Raw genomic sequence first — 18,196 nt, forward strand, 5'->3', positions numbered from 1 at the left:
CAACCCTTCAGTGGCTCCATTTCTCATGGAAATATTGTGAAAGTAGGAAATATGGCCCCCGAGACCTTGCTTAGTCTATCTGTCCCCTTACTGCCTGTATTGGTTGGGTTTCTCCAGGGAGACAACCAACAGGACACACACAGAAACACACACACACACACACACACACACACACACAGAAATTTATTATGAGGGATTGATTCACACAAATCTTCGTGGCTAAGAAGTCTCACAATCTGCAGTTTGTGAGCTGGGTGAGTCTACAAATGGGCAAATGGCTCTAGTTGTCAGATCAAAGAGATCCTGTGTCATCCCAAAAGGGATTTAGGAAGAGAGAGATATTAGGGATAGAGCTTTCCTGGATCCTTTGCACATCACTGTACCCTCTCTTGGCTACCTGTGTCCACCTGTGTCACCAATGCACATGTCAGGATTCAATGCTTCTCTGCTCCCTGATGCCCAGCCAGTGTCCCCAACAACATCCTTGCTGCCCAGCAGTTAAGCAGATACTATGTCTCACCAGTGCAGTGACCTGGCAAATCAGGGACAGTGTGCACAGCTGCAGTAGCACCTGGCCCTATACTGACCCTCAGAGCCTCGTGGCTGCAGCTTCAACTTCCTCCTTCTTTTGTGTCACCTCAAAGCAAATGGAGAAGGGGGTTCTGGGAAATGTGGTTCCAGCCCAGTCACGTGATGGAGAACAAATTCCTTCCAATTACTGTTTAAAGGTAATCCTTTAAATACAGCAGGTAGGAAAATTAGACAAATAAACTTCCAACGTTATCTTTTCTGTATTAGCTGTGATTTGTGTGGGCTACTGTTTCCATCACCTGTCGCTGCACATCAAACCACCCCCAAATTCGGTGGCCAAGTAATCATTTGACTACATCTTGTGGTGCTGTAAATTGGCTGCAGCCCAGACCGGCAGCTTCATTACTAGTTTTCCTTTGGGCTTGTCTGGGCGGTTGCACTGAGATGGTGGCCTGAGCTGGGGCTGGACGTCTGGAACCTCAATGCTCCTCCAAGCGGCACCTCTCTGCTTGGGAGCCCTGTGAATTGCTCACACAGAAGCCCAGGGATCCATGCGGTGGAGTGGAAGCTGCAAGGTCTCTTTACTGTCTGAGCCACAGAAGTCTCAGAACATCTTTTTCTCTATATTGTATTGGTCAAAGCAGTCATGAGTCCAATTCAGAGTCAAGAAAAGGTGATAACAGTAATAATAAACTCCATCTTGTAATGCCAGAAATGCCACATTCGTGTACAGAGGGGCGGGATTGTTTGGGGGTGTCTTTGGAGACAACTTCCTACAGTTACTCGGCTGTCTGAGTGTCAGCTGGCTCCTCTGTGTGACCAAGGGGACTGCCTCTGTCAGGGATGTCGGGAGGACGAATTGGGAGCATGTGTGCAGAGGGACAGCACAGAGCTTCATCATTCCGACCTTGGACTGCTAGCAACAGCCTGGCATTGTCCATGGGACATTGCTGAGGGGAGACAGAAGCACAAGGCACAAAAACAGAAGTCTGTCCCTCTCCTGTGTGTCTCCTCCCAAGTGGACCTACACTCTCCCCAGTGCATCTGACATGTTGACTGTCTGACTTCAACCTAGGGCCCCTGTTCTGTGTGGTCAGGGCTCTCTGCAGAGCTGCAGACGTCTCCGAAGTCAGGGCTCAACTCTACATCACCACCACAGACAGCACCCCAGACAGCACCACCACGGACCCTGCCCCCACGGACAGCACCATCACCCTTGCCTGGACAGCCCCAGGAGCCAGTCTGTCCTATGCAGGAGGACACCCCCCCCATGGGGCAGAGGTGGGGTTGGTCAAACACAGAGGGCAGAACTTGGTAGCTGCCTGAGGGTCTCCAGGGCACTGGGAGGGTGAGAGGGTTGGGAACACAGCACCTGAGAGTCCAGGGATTCCTGGGGTTCCAGGGCCTTCACATCCACAAAGACTGCCTGAGAGTCCCTACTGTGTCTACTCTGCCTGTTCCTCCCTGAGAACTCAGCTTCAATACCAGAAGAGCAAGATCCACACCTCTGTCCTCAGTCTGTGCCTCCCCATCACGGCCACCTACCCTCTGACATTGGAAATGTCAGGTGACTTATCTGTCTCCCAGCCAGATGTTGCTCTGTTCAAAGGCAAAGGCCGGGTCTGTCCTATTCACCCCTTTCCTGGAAATTTCAAGGCACAGCATGGAGGCTCACTTCCTGGCTGCAGAGGGAATGAATGAATGCACGCAGGAATGAATGAATGTCTTCCTCAGCTCATGGGAGAGATTTGACAATTCTTCCCCCTCAAATGTACATAAGCTTCCTCTTTCCCAGCCCAGTCAATGCTGGACAGACAAGGTCGATGAACTGTCTCCCTGAGTACACAGCAGAGCATGTGACAGGACCCCTGTATGATTTTGGAAATTCACTTGCTATCTTAGTCCATTCCTACTGCAGTAACAAAATACCATACACTGAGTGGCTTATAATAAACAAAAATTTATTTCTCACGGTTCTGGAGGCTGAGAAGTCCAAGATGAAGTTTCTAGCAGATTTGGTGTCTGGCGAGGGCCTCTTTTTTTCATAGATGATGCCTTCTAGTTGTGTCCCCACACACTCCCTCAGGTCTCTTTTATAAGGGCACAAATTCCAGTATAAGGGCTCCACCATCATGACCTAATCACCACCAAAGGACCGCACCTCCTCATACCATCACCTTGGAGGTTAGGATTTCAACACACACATTTTGGAGGGACACAAACATTCAGAACATAGCACTTGGTATTCTGAAACCTGGTGTCCTCTTCTACAAATTGAGGGGGTGGGACTCCAGAGCCTCCCAGGTCTTCTGGGTCCTAAGTTGGTCATAAATACTTGTTTTACACTCAGTTAGACTCTCTGGGGCTTTCCTCTGTCTCTCCTTTCTATTTTTCTTCTTTTCTTTGCAACTGGGGACTTTCGGAAACAGACGGGCCGTGGCTCAGCCCTTCTGACCATTGAGATGCTGCAATTGCCTCTGTTGGGAGAGAGTGATTGGGCAACGATGAGGGGCCCAGGAGGGGAAGCGGCTGCAGGGTGAGATACCAGCTGAAAATGCAAGCGTTGGTGACGGGGGCGGGCACGGCTATGCCTGCCCAAACTCTGCACCTCCCCTTCTCAATTACCAAAGCTGGTCTATTCCAGGTTATAGACAATGCGGCTCTCACAAGGGACAGGCGGATCCGTGAAGGCGAGTGCAAGAAAGTAGGCTGTAATTTTCTATGTAACAACCGCTTCAGAAAAAGATGTGCAAAGTCATAGTGTTCGAGACAGCATGTTCAGATGGCAAAAATACATAGAAAAGCAAGAACCAATGAGCATTACAGTGAAGCCAGGGGCTCCTTCAGGAGGGAGTGGGGTGTGGCCCACAGCAAAGGGGAACACCTGGGGTGCTGGTGATGTTCTACTTCTCAGATGGTGTTCATTTTGGGTAAATCACTCAGTTGGTTTTGGGGGGGGGGCACTTTTTATCTGCGTGTGTTGTATTTCCCTGAAGAAATGTTTCAAGAAAAAGTGACCTGGGTCATAGGAGGCTCCCCCTACTTCCTTCAGCCCCAGACACACAATTGAAAATCATCTGGTGTTTGGATTCAGGTGCATGTTTCTTTTTGCACATAATCCTGGCCATCCGGAGTGGGTAGCCCCAAGGCGGGTGTCACCAGGACACTTCTGGGAGCAGAACCTGCAGCAGCAAAGCCCCGGGTGCCGGGCAACCCATCATGCTCTGGAGGAAGAAGCCCTTGTGTAATAACAAGGGTGACAAAATCTGACCTGATGCCCAGACTGCCTTGAGGAAAGGAGAAGTTTCTACCCCTTTTGAAATCTGCCGTGCGTCTCAGACTTTCCTCCCCACCAAACCTCACTGTACGATAACAGCAGCCTCCGTCTCCCAGGCCTCCTCTGTGTCCTTGGCATGTATTAACACACGGAATCCTCAGCTCACAGCCCTGCGTCCCTCGCTCAGTCCTCCTGACACTACACCTCCGTACCAGAGGGAGCGATCCCCTCCTGCCTGTGCGTCACCCACTGAATCCCCTGTCGCGGGGAGCTCAGAGGTTGGGACATTTATTGTCTGCCACTGGACAGTGAATCTATGAGGACAGGATCTGGGTCTGCTGTGCTGACCTCGATGTGCAGAGAGGGGACGGCCACACGTGGTTGCTGAGGGGGGAGGAGGCTGCTGCTCACCCCTCCTGGGCCACCACCATCGCCATGTCCCTGAGCCCCACCCCTGCCCTCCACAAACACCCACAGCCTGAGACTCAAGGGTCTGGCCAGACGGGACCCATTGCCACCTTCCAGAAAATGTCCCCCAAGGGAAAGGACATTGACAATGAGGCAGGAGATGTGGTCAGGCCCCCTATGGGGTGGGAACTTGGGTGACTCTCACCCTCTCTGACCAGTGTCCCCAGCAGTGGACATGGGTTGTGACAGTCGATCTCCAAGTGCTGCCCCAGCGCTGACAGTGTCTGGGTGTGAAGTTCCTCCTCTGAGGAGGGTCAGGGCTCTGACCTCGCCCCCGTCTTCCTGTGGGGCCTCCTCTAAGCCCTGAGCTCTCAGTTCCCGAGAGAAGAGCCCCGAGGAGCAGCCTTTCCCCGGCGGCCCTGGCACCTGCCCCCGCCATGCTGCTGCTGCTGCTGGCCCTGCTCTGGGGGAGGGCGGGGGTGGAGGGACGGAGAGGGTACGGGGAAGGTTACAGGCTGCAAGTGCAGAGGGTGGTGACGGTGCAGGAGGGCCTGTGTGTCCATGTGCCCTGCTCCTTCTCCTACCCCCGGGACGGCTGGAGTGACTCTGATACATTTTATGGCTACTGGTTCCGGGAAGGGGCTGATATAGGCCGAAATGCTCCAGTGGCCACAAACAACCCAGATAGGAAAGTGCAGGAGGAGACCCAGGGCCGATTCCACCTCCTCGGGGATCTCAGGGGGAACAACTGCTCCCTGAGCATCAGAGACGCCACAAAGAGGGACCAAGGGTCATACTTTTTTCGGGTGGAGCGAGGAACGATAAAATGGAACTATGCACAAAACAAGCTCTCTGTACATGTGACAGGTAAGGCTCGGGCTCCAGGGGTGCCCACAGGGTGCGGTGGTGGGGGCCGCAGGGCAGGGCTGGGCTGGGACACCCGTCCTGGGAGGGGCTGGGGGTGAAGCCTGGGGGGCTCAGGGGAGGAGCTGGACCAGAGCCTGAGCTCCTCTCAGGGCCACATCTCAGACCCTCCCTCCTGACCCTGCGTGTCCTCCTCTCCTCCCCAGCCCTGACCCACATGCCTGACATCATCCCCCCGGGGACCCTGGAGTGCGGCCACCCCACGAACCTGACCTGCTCTGTGTCCTGGGCCTGTGAGCAGGGGACGCCCCCCAGGATCTCCTGGGAGGGGGCTTCTGCGGCTCCCCAGGGCCCCACCATCGGCTTCTCCTCGGTGCTCACCCTCATCCCTCAGCCCCAGGACCACGGCACCAGCCTCACCTGCCACGTGACCCTGCCTGGGACCAGTGTGACCACGTCGAGGACTGTACACCTCAACGTGTCCTGTGAGAGCTGGGCTGGGAAGCCTGGGGTCCTGCCGGGGGGTCCCCAGGGCAGTGGGATGGGGTCAGGGCTGCACAACGGGTGCAGGGCCCCAGGGTCCAGGTGGGGAGGGACAGGACGCTGGCTCCACCCTCCCCGCTGATGTGGCTCCTGGGGACAGAGGCCAGCGTCCACCCAGCCTTCAGCAGTGACGCAGGGGTGCCCTGTCTTTCTGCCCCAGACTCTCCTCAGAACTTGACCGTGACTGTCCTCCGAGGAGACGGCTCAGGTAGGACGGGGCCTCCCTGGGCTGCGGGAGCAGGGCCTCTTCAGTCAGGGCAGGCGCGTCCTCCTCACCCAGGACTCACCCTGGTCACCTGAGACCCCCTTGTGGTCACCCCAGGGCCCCTGCCCACCCTCAGCCCCCTGTGCCCTTCCCTCCCCTCAGACTCCTCCACACCCCCTCAGCCCACAAGGACAGGGTGACACTCACACAGCAGAACTGGCCTTCAGGCCCCTTGTCATCCATCTCCTGAACACTCCTTCAGCCTCGCCTTTTATTTCCCCAGCAATTAATGTACTTCTGGGTGGGTGATATGGTCACATGGGCGACAATTCCAAACGCACAGCAGGGTCTGTCCTCAGAGGCCCATCCCCCCCCCCCAGAACCCACCAGTGTCCTCACAGGCTGCTCCGAGCCTTGGTCTGTTCACCTGCAGGACCTCAGAGGTGGTTTGACGTCAGTAGTGCAGACTGTCCCCGTGTTCCTCTGGGACTGTGCAATATTTCTTTGTCTGGGTGGACTCTGATTTTGTGACATCTTCTAATGAAAAACCATCTTATTAACTTTATTGTACCACAGAAGTGCTGCAAGAAATAGTCTTGTATATACTGTTACAAGTAATATCTAAGCGTGTGGGATAAATTCTTAAAAGCAGCGTATAGTTGGGTCATAAGTTCTTTCTAATTTTGAGAGATATGGCCAAATTATTCTCAATTAAGGGTTTACATTTCCAAGAACGAGCAGTGAAAGTGTGTTTTCCTCCGCTCAGTCCCCGTGTGTCTGTTCCGCTCAACAGTCTCTTTCTGTATCCTTCCCCCTTTTCCAAATCTCTTTGTCTCTCTGACCCTCTGTCTCTTTCTCTATAGCACCGACAGCCGTGTGGAATGGCTCATCTGTGTCAGTCCTGGAAGGCCAGTCTCTGCGCCTGGTCTGTGCTGCTGACAGCAACCCCCCTGCCAGGCTGACCTGGACCTTGGGGAGCCTGACCCTCTGCCCTTCAGAGCTCTTGAGCCCTGGGGTATTGGAGCTGCCTCGAGTGTACCTCAGGGATGGAGAATTCACCTGCCGAGCTCAGAACCCTCTGGGGTCCCAGCAAGTCTCCCTGAGCCTCTCCCTGCCGACTGAGTACACAGGTGGGTGGGGGACAGTCTAGAGGAGGAAAACACAGCTGCCCCACCCTCAGGGTCCACCCAGCAGTCCTCTGAGCTACAAAGGGAGGCTCAGCTGTGAGGCCTGGAACTTCCCTGCGACCCAGAGCATCAGTGTCCTCTTCCTGCCTGGCAAGGGGCCTGAGGTGGGGTGAGGGGAGAAGGTGAACCTTGGAGGGGAGGGGCTGGAGCATCGACAGGGGTGTTTGGGGAGATAAGGTCCTTGCTTTGCAGGGCTGGGACTAGGGTGAGACACGTGAGGAATTCACCTTGGGCACAAAATTTGAGAAGCCAAAAACAAGCCAGCAATCAAGGGAAGAAATATTGTGATGTGATGATTTTTTTTAAAAAATAAAATCAAATGTAAAATCATTCCACTATGAACAAAATATCAAAATTTTAAGTAAAGACAGGCTCCACCCGGCACTTTCTGGCTTCATTGGCCTCTGGACTAGTCCCTCCTCCTCCTCCCTCTACCGTGTTCTTAGTGTCTGGGAAGGAGGGAGGGCAATAGAAGGCTAGGACCCTACAGGGGTGGGAGGAGGAGAGACCCAGGTCTTGGAGTTGAGTCACCAGAATGGCTCTCATGCATCTGCAGGCAAAGAGCAGCCTGTCTCAGGGGTGACGCTGGGGGCTGTCTGGGGAGCTGGAGCCACGGCCCTGGTCTTCCTGTCCTTCTGCGTCATCTTCATCGTGTAAGCACTGACCTTGGGGGGAGGGCAGGCCGGGAACAGAGTCCCTGCAGCCAGAGCTGGAGGGACCTGGAGGGGTCACGAGCTTGAAGCAAGGGCAAAAAGGACGTCACGTGTGCATGGTGAGAATTCCACATTGGTTTGTGTTTGTGGGGCTCCGAGTCTGTAGCAAACCTTAGGCCCCACTGTCCAGGAGAGGGGAACCTGTGTTCTCAACATTGGGGTCTTCCGGACTGGACAAGCCCTCTCCCACCTTGGTCACCCATCCGGCCCCTTATACAATGGAGAGGTGGGGTCAGCCTGCCCACTGTGCTCTGATCTGCCCAGACTGAAAAGTTCTCTGGTCTATCCTCTCAGAGTGAGGTCCTGCAGGAGGAAGGTGGCACGGGCAGCAATGAGCATGGGAGACATGGGTGTGGAGCAGGCAGACCATGTCAAGGGCCCAGCCTCTCAGGTGAGTGACATGGGAATCTCCACATCCATTATCCAGCCTGGACACCTGCCACAGGATAGCCTCCAGGATTACTCTTCTTGGCATGTCCAAAGTGTCTCTCTTCCTCTCCTCCTCCACCCACCAGCAGGCTTCTCAGGCAGCTGTCCTCATCTTGCTGATAGCAGGATAATAGCATCCTCCTTCTTTCTCCCAGGCCAGGCCTGCCTGGAGGAGGAGATACCTGCTCTCTCTCCTCCTTTTTTTTTTCTCTATAGCTCCAAATTCACCATGTCTTGTTCATTTCCCCTAAGAACAGTTGGCATGGGTCCCCACCCTCCATCCTGATCCCTCTCACTGCTGAGCCCTCAGGTTCTCTCCTTGGACCCCCTCACCTCCCTGCCTCTCACCTCCCCTTCCCTACCTGGAGGAATCTTCCCAAAGCCATCACAGCCCAGCCATCACTGCATTTGAACAGCTGTTCCCCCACCCCCAACACTGTCTAGAGCAGAGGCAGGCAAACTTACTCTACAAGGGCCAGCCGGTAAATATTTTTGGCTTTGTGGGCTATTTAGTCTCTGCTGCAGCTACTCAATCAACTCTGCCATTGTAGCATGAAAGCAGCCATATTCCATGTGTAAATGAATGGTGATGGCTGGGTTCCAATAAATCTTTATTTACAAAGGTAAGCAACTCGTGGGATTTGACCCAAGGGCTGTAATTTGCCAACCCCTGATCTACAGTAAAAACTCCAAGCTCCTCAGCCTATGACCCTAAACATTCTGGCCTCTTAAGCACCTATTTCTCAAGTAGGGCAGGAATTAGGATGAGGTAAGGGAGGCACTTCCTTTGAATGCAAAATTTAAGGGCATGCCAAAAATCTCGGTAATTAAGACAAATAAAGTTTTTATGCACTATGTTTTTATTTTATTTTATTTTTTTATTTCAGCATATTATGGGGGTACAAAAGTCTAGGTTATGTATATTGCCTTTGCCCCCCGCCCCCAGCCAGAGCTTTAAGCGTGTCCATCCCCCAGATGTATGTATACACCCATCCCCTTCCCCCCATCTGTTCAACACCCGATTAATGTTATTCCTATATGTGCACTTAGGTGTTGATCAGTGAAACCAATTTGATGGTGAGTACATGTGGTGCTTATTTGTCCATTCTTGGAATACTTCACTTAGTAGAATGGGTTCCAGCTCTATCCAGGAAAATAGAAGAGGTGCTATATCACCATTGTTTCTTATAGCTGAGTAGTACTCCATGGTATACGTACACCACATTTTATTAATCCACTCATGTATTGCTGGGCACTTGGGTTGTTTCCACATCTTTGCAAAATTGTGAATTGTGCTGCTATAAACATTCGAGTGCAGATGTCTTTTTTATAGAATGTCTTTTTTTCTTTTGGGTAGATGCCCAGTAATGGGATTCCTGGATCAAATGGTAGGTCTATTTGTATCTGTTTAAGGTATCTCCATATTGCTTTCCACAGAGGTTGCACTAGTTTGCAGTCCCACCAGCAGTGTGAGTGTTCCTATCTCTCCACATCCATGCCAACATTTATTGTTTTGGAACTTTTTGATAAAGGGCATTCTCACTGGAGATAAGAGATATCTCATTGTGGTTTGGATTTGCATTTCCCTGATGATTAGAGATGTTGAGCATTTTTTCATATGTTTTTTGGCCATTGTTCTGTCTTCTTTTGAAAAGTTTCTGTTCATATCCTTTGCCCACTTTTTGATAGGGTTGTTTTATTTTTTCTTGCTGATTTTCCTGAGTTCTAAATAGATTCTAGTTATCAGACCTTTATTGGATATGTGGCATGCGAAAATTTTTTCCCATTCTGTAGGTTGTCTGTTTGCTCTCATGACAGTTTCTTTGGCTGTGCAGAAGCTTTTTCATTTGATCAGGTCCCATTTATTTATTTTTTTGTTGCTGTGATTGCCTTTGCGGTCTTCCTCATAAATTCTTTGCTCACGCCTCTGGCTAGACTAACGAAGAGCAGAAAAGAAAAAGCTCTAATAAGCTTCATCAGGAACATGAAAGGACAAATTACAACTGATGGAGATACAAGATATCATCTATGAATACTACAAAAACCTTTATGCACACAAACTGGGAAATGTGAAGGAAATGGACAAATTTTTAGAAACACACAGCCTCCCTAGGCTCAACCAGGAAGAAATAGAATTCCTGAACAGACCAATATCAAGTACTGAAATTGAAACACCAATAAAAAAACCTTCCTAAAAATAAAAGTCCTGGACCAGATGGTTTCACACCCAAATTTTACCACACCTACAAAGAAGAACTGATGCTTATCCTGCAGAAATTATTCCACAACATCGAGAAGAATGGAATCCTCCCCAACACATTCTATGAAGCCAGCGTAACCCTGATACCAAAACCAGGAAAGCATGCAACAAAAAAAGAAAACTACAGACCAATATCCCTTATTAATATAGATGTAAAAATTCTCAACAAAATCCTAGCAAACCAAATCCAGGTGCTTATCAAGAAAATAATCCATCACGACAAAGTGCACTATGTTTTTTAAACATCAAAATTAGTTTTAAAAAAAGTCAATGCTGAACAAAATATCAAAATTTTAAATAATGACAGGATCATCAAACTGAAGTTAGTTAAAAATTGTTTAAGATCACCACTTAGTCAAAAGACTAACTCAACTGTCAAGCAAGGCAGCAATTCTTAGTTAAAAATTAGAAAAGCAAAGACCTAGATTTTTTTTATTTATTTATATTTTTTATTTCAGCATATTATGGGGGTACAAAAGTTTAGGTTACATATATTGCCCTTATCCCCCTGCCCCGAGTCAGAGCTTCAAGCATGTCCATTCCTTAGACAGGGCGCATTGCACTCATTATGTATGTATACACCCATCCCCACCCCCCCACATCTGCCCGACACCCGATTAATGTTATTCCTAAATGTGCTCTTAGGTGATGGTCAGTGAAACCCATTCTACTAAGTGAAGTATCCCAAGGATGGAAAAATAAGCACCACATGTACTCACCATCAAAGACCTAAATTTTTTTTTTTTTTTTTTTTTTTTTGAGACAGAGTCTCACTCTGTTGCCCGGGCTAGAGTGAGTGCCGTGGCTTCAGCCTAGCTCACAACAACCTCAAACTCCTGGGCTCAAGCGATCCTCCTGCCTCAGCCTCCCGAGTAGCTGGGACTACAGGCATGCACCACTATGCCCGGCTAATTTTTTGTATATATATATTTTAGTTGTCCATATAATTTCTTTCTATTTTTAGTAGAGACGGGGTCTCACTCTTACTCAGGCTGGTCTCGAACTCCTGACCTCGAGCGATCCACCCGCCTCGGCCTCCCAGAGTGCTAGGATTACAGGTGTGAGCCACCGCGCCTGGCCTAAAGACCTAAATTTTTAAAATATTGTCTCTGCTTTGCTTCCAGTAGAGCCAGGAAAGCAAAACTGTAAAAAACAAATTTTGGTTTGGGTGTACATAACGTCTTCAAACTTAAAGTGATGTTTTAATATGTACTACTTTTTAATTTTTCAATAGTATTTCAATTATTAATGTTCTGGAAAAAATTGTCCATTAAAATACATAAAAACATAAATAGAGGCATGTTTTTTTTCTTTTGCCTCAGGCTCCAATGGAGTCAACAGAGCAGTCTTACTAATTCAGGTTTTATATAAATTTTTGTTTTCCATGGATTTTTTGCATTAATTTTGTTTTTAAAAATATTGCGCAAAAACATTAATTTCTCTCAGTTGCTGAGATTTTTGGCGCTGTTTTAATTTTGTGCTCTGGTGAGCACCACACTTGCTTCACCCTCCTGCCAGCTCTGCCCTCCAGCCGCCTCCTGCACTGCATCCACCCTGGACTTTTCACTGTTGTCACTTAGAACAAGATTATTTGGGCCTCTGGCCCTTTGCATGAGCTGTTCCTCCCTCCTCAAATGCTCTTCCCTCCCCTCTTCCACATCTTCCTTTCTGTTTATTCTTTATGCTCCAATGTAAATGTCACACTTGTCATGTATTGATTATATTCGGAGTATGACTGGAAGCCTGTGGAAGGTTTTGGGCAGCAGAGTGATATATGTCCTTTCATTCATTAATTTGTTCAGGAAAAATTATTGAGCACCTAGCAAGAGACTAGCAGTGTAGGCTCCAGGGGCCCCTCTATGAAAAATTTTAAAAATATCTTGGGCTCAATGAAGTTTTATTCTAGACAGAAGAAATATAAACAAACCAGTCAACCAACCAACCAACCAAACAACTAACAAAACAACACATAAATAAACACAGTGTAAAAGATAAGAGTCTTGGGGGAAATGCAGGGTACAGAAAATAGGAAGTGATGAAGATATGCCTGGTAAGTGTATTTTTGTTATCTATCTATGTACCTCTCTCTCTATCATGGCAAAAAATAAAAAACAAGTAAAATAAAATTTGCCGTCTTAACCTTTTTATGTGTACAGTTGTGCAACAGATCTCTAGAACTTCATTTTGCAAAACTGAAACTCTATATCCATTGACCAATACTCTCCTCCTGCCCTCTGTTGCTCCACCAGCCCTTGGCAATCACCAATTCCACTTTCTGTTTCTATGAGTTTGACCGCTGTAGATACCTCACACAAGTGGAGTCAGACAGTGTTTTTCATCTTGTGACTGGCTTATTTACTTAACGTATGTCCTCAGTTTCATCCATGTTGTAGGATATGACAGAATTTCCTTCTTTTAAAAGAGTGATTAATATTCCATTGTGCATACACACACACCTTTTCTTTATCCATTTATCTGCGAGTGGGTATTTGCGTTGCTTCCACTTCTTGGCTATTGTGAATAATGCTGATGTGAACATGAGTGTGCAAATATCTTAAGATCATGTTTTCAATCCTTTTGGATTATGCCCATGAGTAGGATTTCTGGATCTCACGTTAATTCTATCTTAAATTGTTTGACAGCTTCCACACTGTTTTCCGTAGAGGCTACATCATTTTACATTCCCACCCACTGTGCACAGGCGTTCTCATTTCTTCACATTCTCACCAGCACTTGTTATTTTCTGTTAATTGTTTGTTTTTGACAGTGGCTGTTCTAATGGATGCGAGGTGACATCATGGTTTTGATTTTCATTTCTCCAATAACTAGAGACCTGAGCATCTTTTCATGTGCTCATAGGCCATTATATTCTTTGGAGAAAAGTCCATTGGACTTCTTTGCCCATTTTTTAACTGGATTAATTATTTTTCATTGTTGAGGTTATAGGAGTTCTTTATATATTTTGGATATTAACCTCTTATCAGATGTATGGTTTGCAATTTTTTTATCCCATTCGTAGATTGACTTGTGGTTTCTGTTAGTGAATTTTGAGCAAAGGCATGAAGGAGGCTCAGAGTCTGGCATTTGATCATGTGACTGAAGGCAGGGGGAAGAGCAGGGGCAGTGCTCAGACACAGGAGGCTGACCAGGGAGTGGGGAGCCACAGAGAGGTCTGTGTGGTTAGATAGAGGGAGGCAAGGGCTGTGAGCAGGAAGTGAGTGTGGAGAAGCCCAGCCTGTGTGTGCGTCATGTCTGGACATGCAGGACACTGTGACAGTCATTTATTGCTGCCTCCCTCAATTACAGAGTGAGCTGCAAGAGGTCAGGGCCCATGTGTGCTGTGTCTACCCCAGCACATCCGGCACCCAGCTTAGGGCCTTACACACAGGGGGCCTCCGTGGGACACCAGGCTGTGGGGTCAGAGAACCGACTGAGTTGGACCCTGGTGCAACAGGGATTGGGCAGGCTGCTTCCTGCCCCTGCCTCAGTGCTCATATCTACAAAACAGAGACAATAAGAATGTCTTCCTCATGGAGCTCTTGTGGGAAGTTAATGATATTGGTAAACTCTAAATAAGATGTTCACTAAGTATTAAATATTTAAGGAAAGGATAAATGAAGGAGATTTCAACAAAAATGTAGTGGGACCAAAGGATGAAGGACTTCCTCCCTGGATTCTCTCTGCTGTATCCTGCCCCTTTTCGGCTCTCACTCCCTCCTCTCTCTCTCTCTCTCTCTCTCTCTCCGCTCAGAGCCTCCCAGTCGAACCCCTGGCGGAACACAGCCCCCCAGATCAGCCTCCGCTGGCTGAGGCCACCAGCTTCTCAGGGCAGGAGCAGGAGCAGGAGCAGGAGCAGGAGCAGGAGCTCCATTATGCATCTCTCAGCTTCCACAGGATGAAGTCTCAGGACCCGCAAAGACAAGAGGTCACCGGTAGTGAGTACTCGGAGATCAAGATCCACAAGTGAGAAACTGGGGTGACTCAGCCCCGGCTGAGGGATCCTGTCCCCTCAAGCAAAGGAGTTGTCAGAGGCTGATTCTTGTAGAATCAAAGCCCTCTAGAGTCCCATGCTGTGCAATAGAACATCGGCGTTTATTCCTCCTGTCCAGTAGAAACTGTCCCCTTTGTCTAATATCTCCCCTTTCCCTCTACACCACCCCCACATGCTGGTACCCAGTATTCTACTCCCTAATTCTGTGCGTTTGACTTTTTTACACTCCACATATGAGTGAGATCATATGGTATTTGTCTCTCTGTGCCCCATATTTCACTTAACATAATGCCCTCTAGGTTTACCCATTTTTTTGCAAATGACAGAATAATGTATTGTATATTTCACGGTAGCTAAAAGAGAGGATGTTGAATGTTATAACCAAAAAGAGCTGATAAATATTTGAGGTGATGGATATGCTAACACACCAATGCGATCATTCCACAAGGTATAAATGTATGGAAACATCACCGGGGCTGCCTCAAGACCACTCAAATGCTCAGGGCAGGGCTGGAATTTAAACCCCACCTGAGTCTGAGGTCTCTTCTCTCATCCAACCTTGAGTCAAGCAGCCAGCAGGCTGGGGATCCCTTGGCCCTAAGTTTACAGCAAATAATATTTCTTGGGGGCTTTGATATTTACCGAGGAGGGGATAGTAAATGTCTAGACTCTCAGCGACAAGACAAAGGCAGTGGAGGGGATGAAGGCTGGGGACCCCTGCCTAACCTTTGTGGCAGGTTTTTATTTATTTGTTTTCTTCCCAATTTTAAAATACTCTTTTTTATTAGCTGCTTGCTTGTTTGTTTTTCCTTGAAATTTAAAAGTAACATTTGTTTTTCAATTAAGGCAAAATTTCCCTACAATGAAATATACAGATCTTAAGTGTGCAATTCCACGAGTTTGGCCAAATGTGTTCCCCTGTGTAACCAACACCCCAGTCAAGGATACAGACATTTCCCATCACTCCTGAAAGATGCTGGTGCCCATTCCCACTCAATCCCCAACCCTGAGAACCACCACTTTCTAATTTCTATCACCAGACATTACTTTTCCATTCATCCTTTTATATGGCCAAGTAATGCAACCCTGGTATACATATATCACATTCTGTTAATCTACTTATGAATTGATGGGCACACTTGGGTTGATTTCACATGTTTGCTATCGTGAATTGTGCTGCAATAAACATTTGAGTGCAGGTGTCTTTTTGATAAAATGACTTCTTTTGCTTTGGGTTGATACCCAGTAGTGGGATTGTTGGATCAAATGGTAGGTCTAATTTTAGTTCTTTGAGAAATCTTCATACTGTTTTCCATAGGAGTTGTACTAATTTGCAGAACCACCAACAGTGTATAAGAATTCCTTTTTCTCTACATCCATGCCATCATCTAATGTTTTTGGACTTTTTAATAAAAGCCATTCTAACAGGAGTAAGGTGTTATCTAATCGTGGTTTTTTGTTTTTTTTGTTTTTTTTTGAGACAGAGTGTCACTTTGTTGCCCGGGCTAGAGTGAGTGCCGTGGCGTCAGCCTAGCTCACAGCAACCTCAGACTCCTGGGCTTAAGCAATCCTACTGCCTCAGCCTCCCGAGTAGCTGGGACTACAGGCATGCGCCACCATGCATGCTAATTTTTTTCTATATATATTTTAGTTGGCCAGATAATTTCTTTCTATTTTTAGTAGAGACGGGGTCTCGCTCTTGCTCAGGCTGGTCATCGTGGTTTTAATTTGCATTTCCCTGATGATTAGTGATGTTGATAAGTTTTTCATATGGTTGTTGTCCATTTTTCTACCTTCTTTTATAAAACATCTGTTCTTGTCTTTTGTGCACTTTTTAATGGGGTTGTTTGATGTTTTCTTGCTGATTTGTTTGAGTTCTTTGCAGATTCCAGGTATTAGCCCTTTATTGGATGTGTAGATTGCAAATATTTTTTCCCATTCTGAAGATTGTGTATTTGCTCTGTTGATTATTTCTTTAGCTGCACAGAGCATTTTAATTTAATCAAGTCCCATTTATTTATTTTTTTGCTGCTGTAATTGATATTGGGGTCTTAAGCATAAATTCTTTGCCTAGACCAATGTCTAGAAGAGTTTTTCCTAAATTTTCTTATCGAATTCTACGGTTTCATGCCTTACATTTAAGTCTTTTATCCAACTTGAATTAATTTTTGTGAGTGGCGACAGACAGGGTTCCTGTTTCATTCTTCTGCATGTGGCTACGCAATTTTTTAAGTGAACATTAACTCCACTGTGGTACTTCCTGGACAGTGCCTGATTTCCATATTGTGGGAGAGGCCGTGAAAGCAGCCACAAGCCCCATGGAGATTGAGATTGTTGAATCAGCAAAAGGCCAAGGGCTGTAAGTCTTAGAAAACCTGTCCTGATAAGTGATGATGACATTTCCATATGCAAACCTGTCTCCAGAGAAGGCACACTTCCATCCATTCAATGCAGTTGATCCTTCTCAAAAATTCCAATGGGATATTGCCTGATAAGAAAGGATTTTTTGCATGTTTATTCATCTGCTCTTTCTTATTCATCAGAAGGTATTTTTCTATGCATCTCACATTGTCTATGATTAATAGGACAAAATTCCTTGTACTTCTCAAGCTTTTATTAACTCACACTGTATGCAAGAAAGTCCCTATGTCTCCTTGCAGTGCCACAAAGTCCTGGGAAATTCCAGCTTTTAGTGTCAGGGAGATGAGGTGTAAATGGCAAGAAGACTGAGATGGAGCAGCTTGGGAAGAGGAATGAATGACCAGGAGAGCATAAGGGTCAGGTCCTGGTGGCCAAGAGGACATGGAGCTTCAAGGAAGAGAGACTGGTCATTTGTTTCCAACACTGATAAGTCCTGTAAGTTAGGGACTGAAAATGGCCATTTGAATTTAAGTAAGTGGTATCACAGCTGATCTTGGCAAAAGCAGATCTGGTAGTCTAGTGGAGGTGTATCTTCATTGCAGAGAGTTCAGTAGAGAATGGAAGGGGAGGAAGTAGGAACTGTGAGTGCCAAGGGCTCTTTTGAGACATGTTGCAGTAAATCTAGAAGCCAGAAATCAGCCCGCAGCAAGAAATGGCTACACTCTCTAATCTTTGCCATTTCTGGCAGAATCTGACTGCCTGTCTCCCATGACACCACATGGGCTTATTTGCACAGGGCTTCTCACGTCTCATGGTGACTGTATTCCCATGGCTTCCCAACGACACGGTGAGCTCCATGAGGACAAGTTTGGGTCTGATAAGCCCTTTGTTCTTCTTTTCTTTCCTGTTCACCTGCACGGTGTCACAATTTGCAGTTGCATATTTCTTACCAGTCTACATCTGTCTTCATCTCCTTTAGTACTGGAGGTCACAGGGTGCACCTCTCTGCTTTGCTCCCTGCCTATAGATTTAGTTCCCAGCACATAGGAGGTCTCAGAGAGCTCTGGGGTTGAGTTCATGGTCAATAAATACGTTATCTAGGGAGGTATCTAACTTCCCTTAGACTTTGTTTTCCTATCTGTAAAATGGGTAAAAATAATAGTATTTTCCATATAGATCTGTGGGAGTGTTCAGGAGAATTGGAAATCAATCAATAAGTGCTTTATGTGTTCATTAACTGAATAAGAAGACCTTAAGAAACATGGTATTAAAGAATATAAGAGTGAATAAATGTCCTCTCAGAATCAAATTCACTTCATGGACACACTCTCTTCTCTTGGTCCCCCTCCCACTGCTCTTCTCTGGCCCCCTTCTCTCCTCTCCACACAGGAACACCAGAAGAAGTCCAAGTGCCATGGCTCCACTGA

The 18,196-nt window shown here is 47.4% G+C and overlaps 1 protein-coding gene across 1 annotated transcript; it reads left to right on the forward strand.

The window, feature by feature from the left end:
• Positions 1-4,653: 4,653 nt before the first annotated feature.
• Positions 4,654-14,588, forward strand: LOC138374567 (sialic acid-binding Ig-like lectin 8). Its single transcript, XM_069457510.1, has 7 exons — positions 4,654-5,083; positions 5,287-5,565; positions 5,784-5,831; positions 6,692-6,958; positions 7,572-7,668; positions 8,023-8,119; positions 14,169-14,588. The coding sequence occupies exons 1-7, from the start codon at positions 4,654-4,656 to the stop codon at positions 14,382-14,384; spliced, it is 1,434 nt and encodes a 477-aa protein (XP_069313611.1). The 3' UTR covers positions 14,385-14,588.
• The last annotated feature ends 3,608 nt before the right edge of the window (positions 14,589-18,196 follow it).

The sequence above is a fragment of the Eulemur rufifrons genome, chromosome 24 (genome assembly GCF_041146395.1).
Source record: "Eulemur rufifrons isolate Redbay chromosome 24, OSU_ERuf_1, whole genome shotgun sequence".
Taxonomy (NCBI): Eukaryota; Metazoa; Chordata; class Mammalia; order Primates; family Lemuridae; genus Eulemur; species Eulemur rufifrons.

What these genes read in the sequence shown, in the direction of transcription:
- LOC138374567 (XM_069457510.1), top strand. Translation starts at nt 4,654, where the DNA reads ATGCTGCTGCTGCTGCTGGCCCTGCTCTGGGGGAGGGCGGGGGTGGAG. An exon ending in CCTCCGAGGAGACGGCTCAG is followed by an intron (nt 5,832 to 6,691) that starts GTAGGACGGGGC and finishes CTTTCTCTATAG; the next exon opens with CACCGACAGCCGTGTGGAAT. An exon ending in CCTGCCGACTGAGTACACAG is followed by an intron (nt 6,959 to 7,571) that starts GTGGGTGGGGGA and finishes ATGCATCTGCAG; the next exon opens with GCAAAGAGCAGCCTGTCTCA.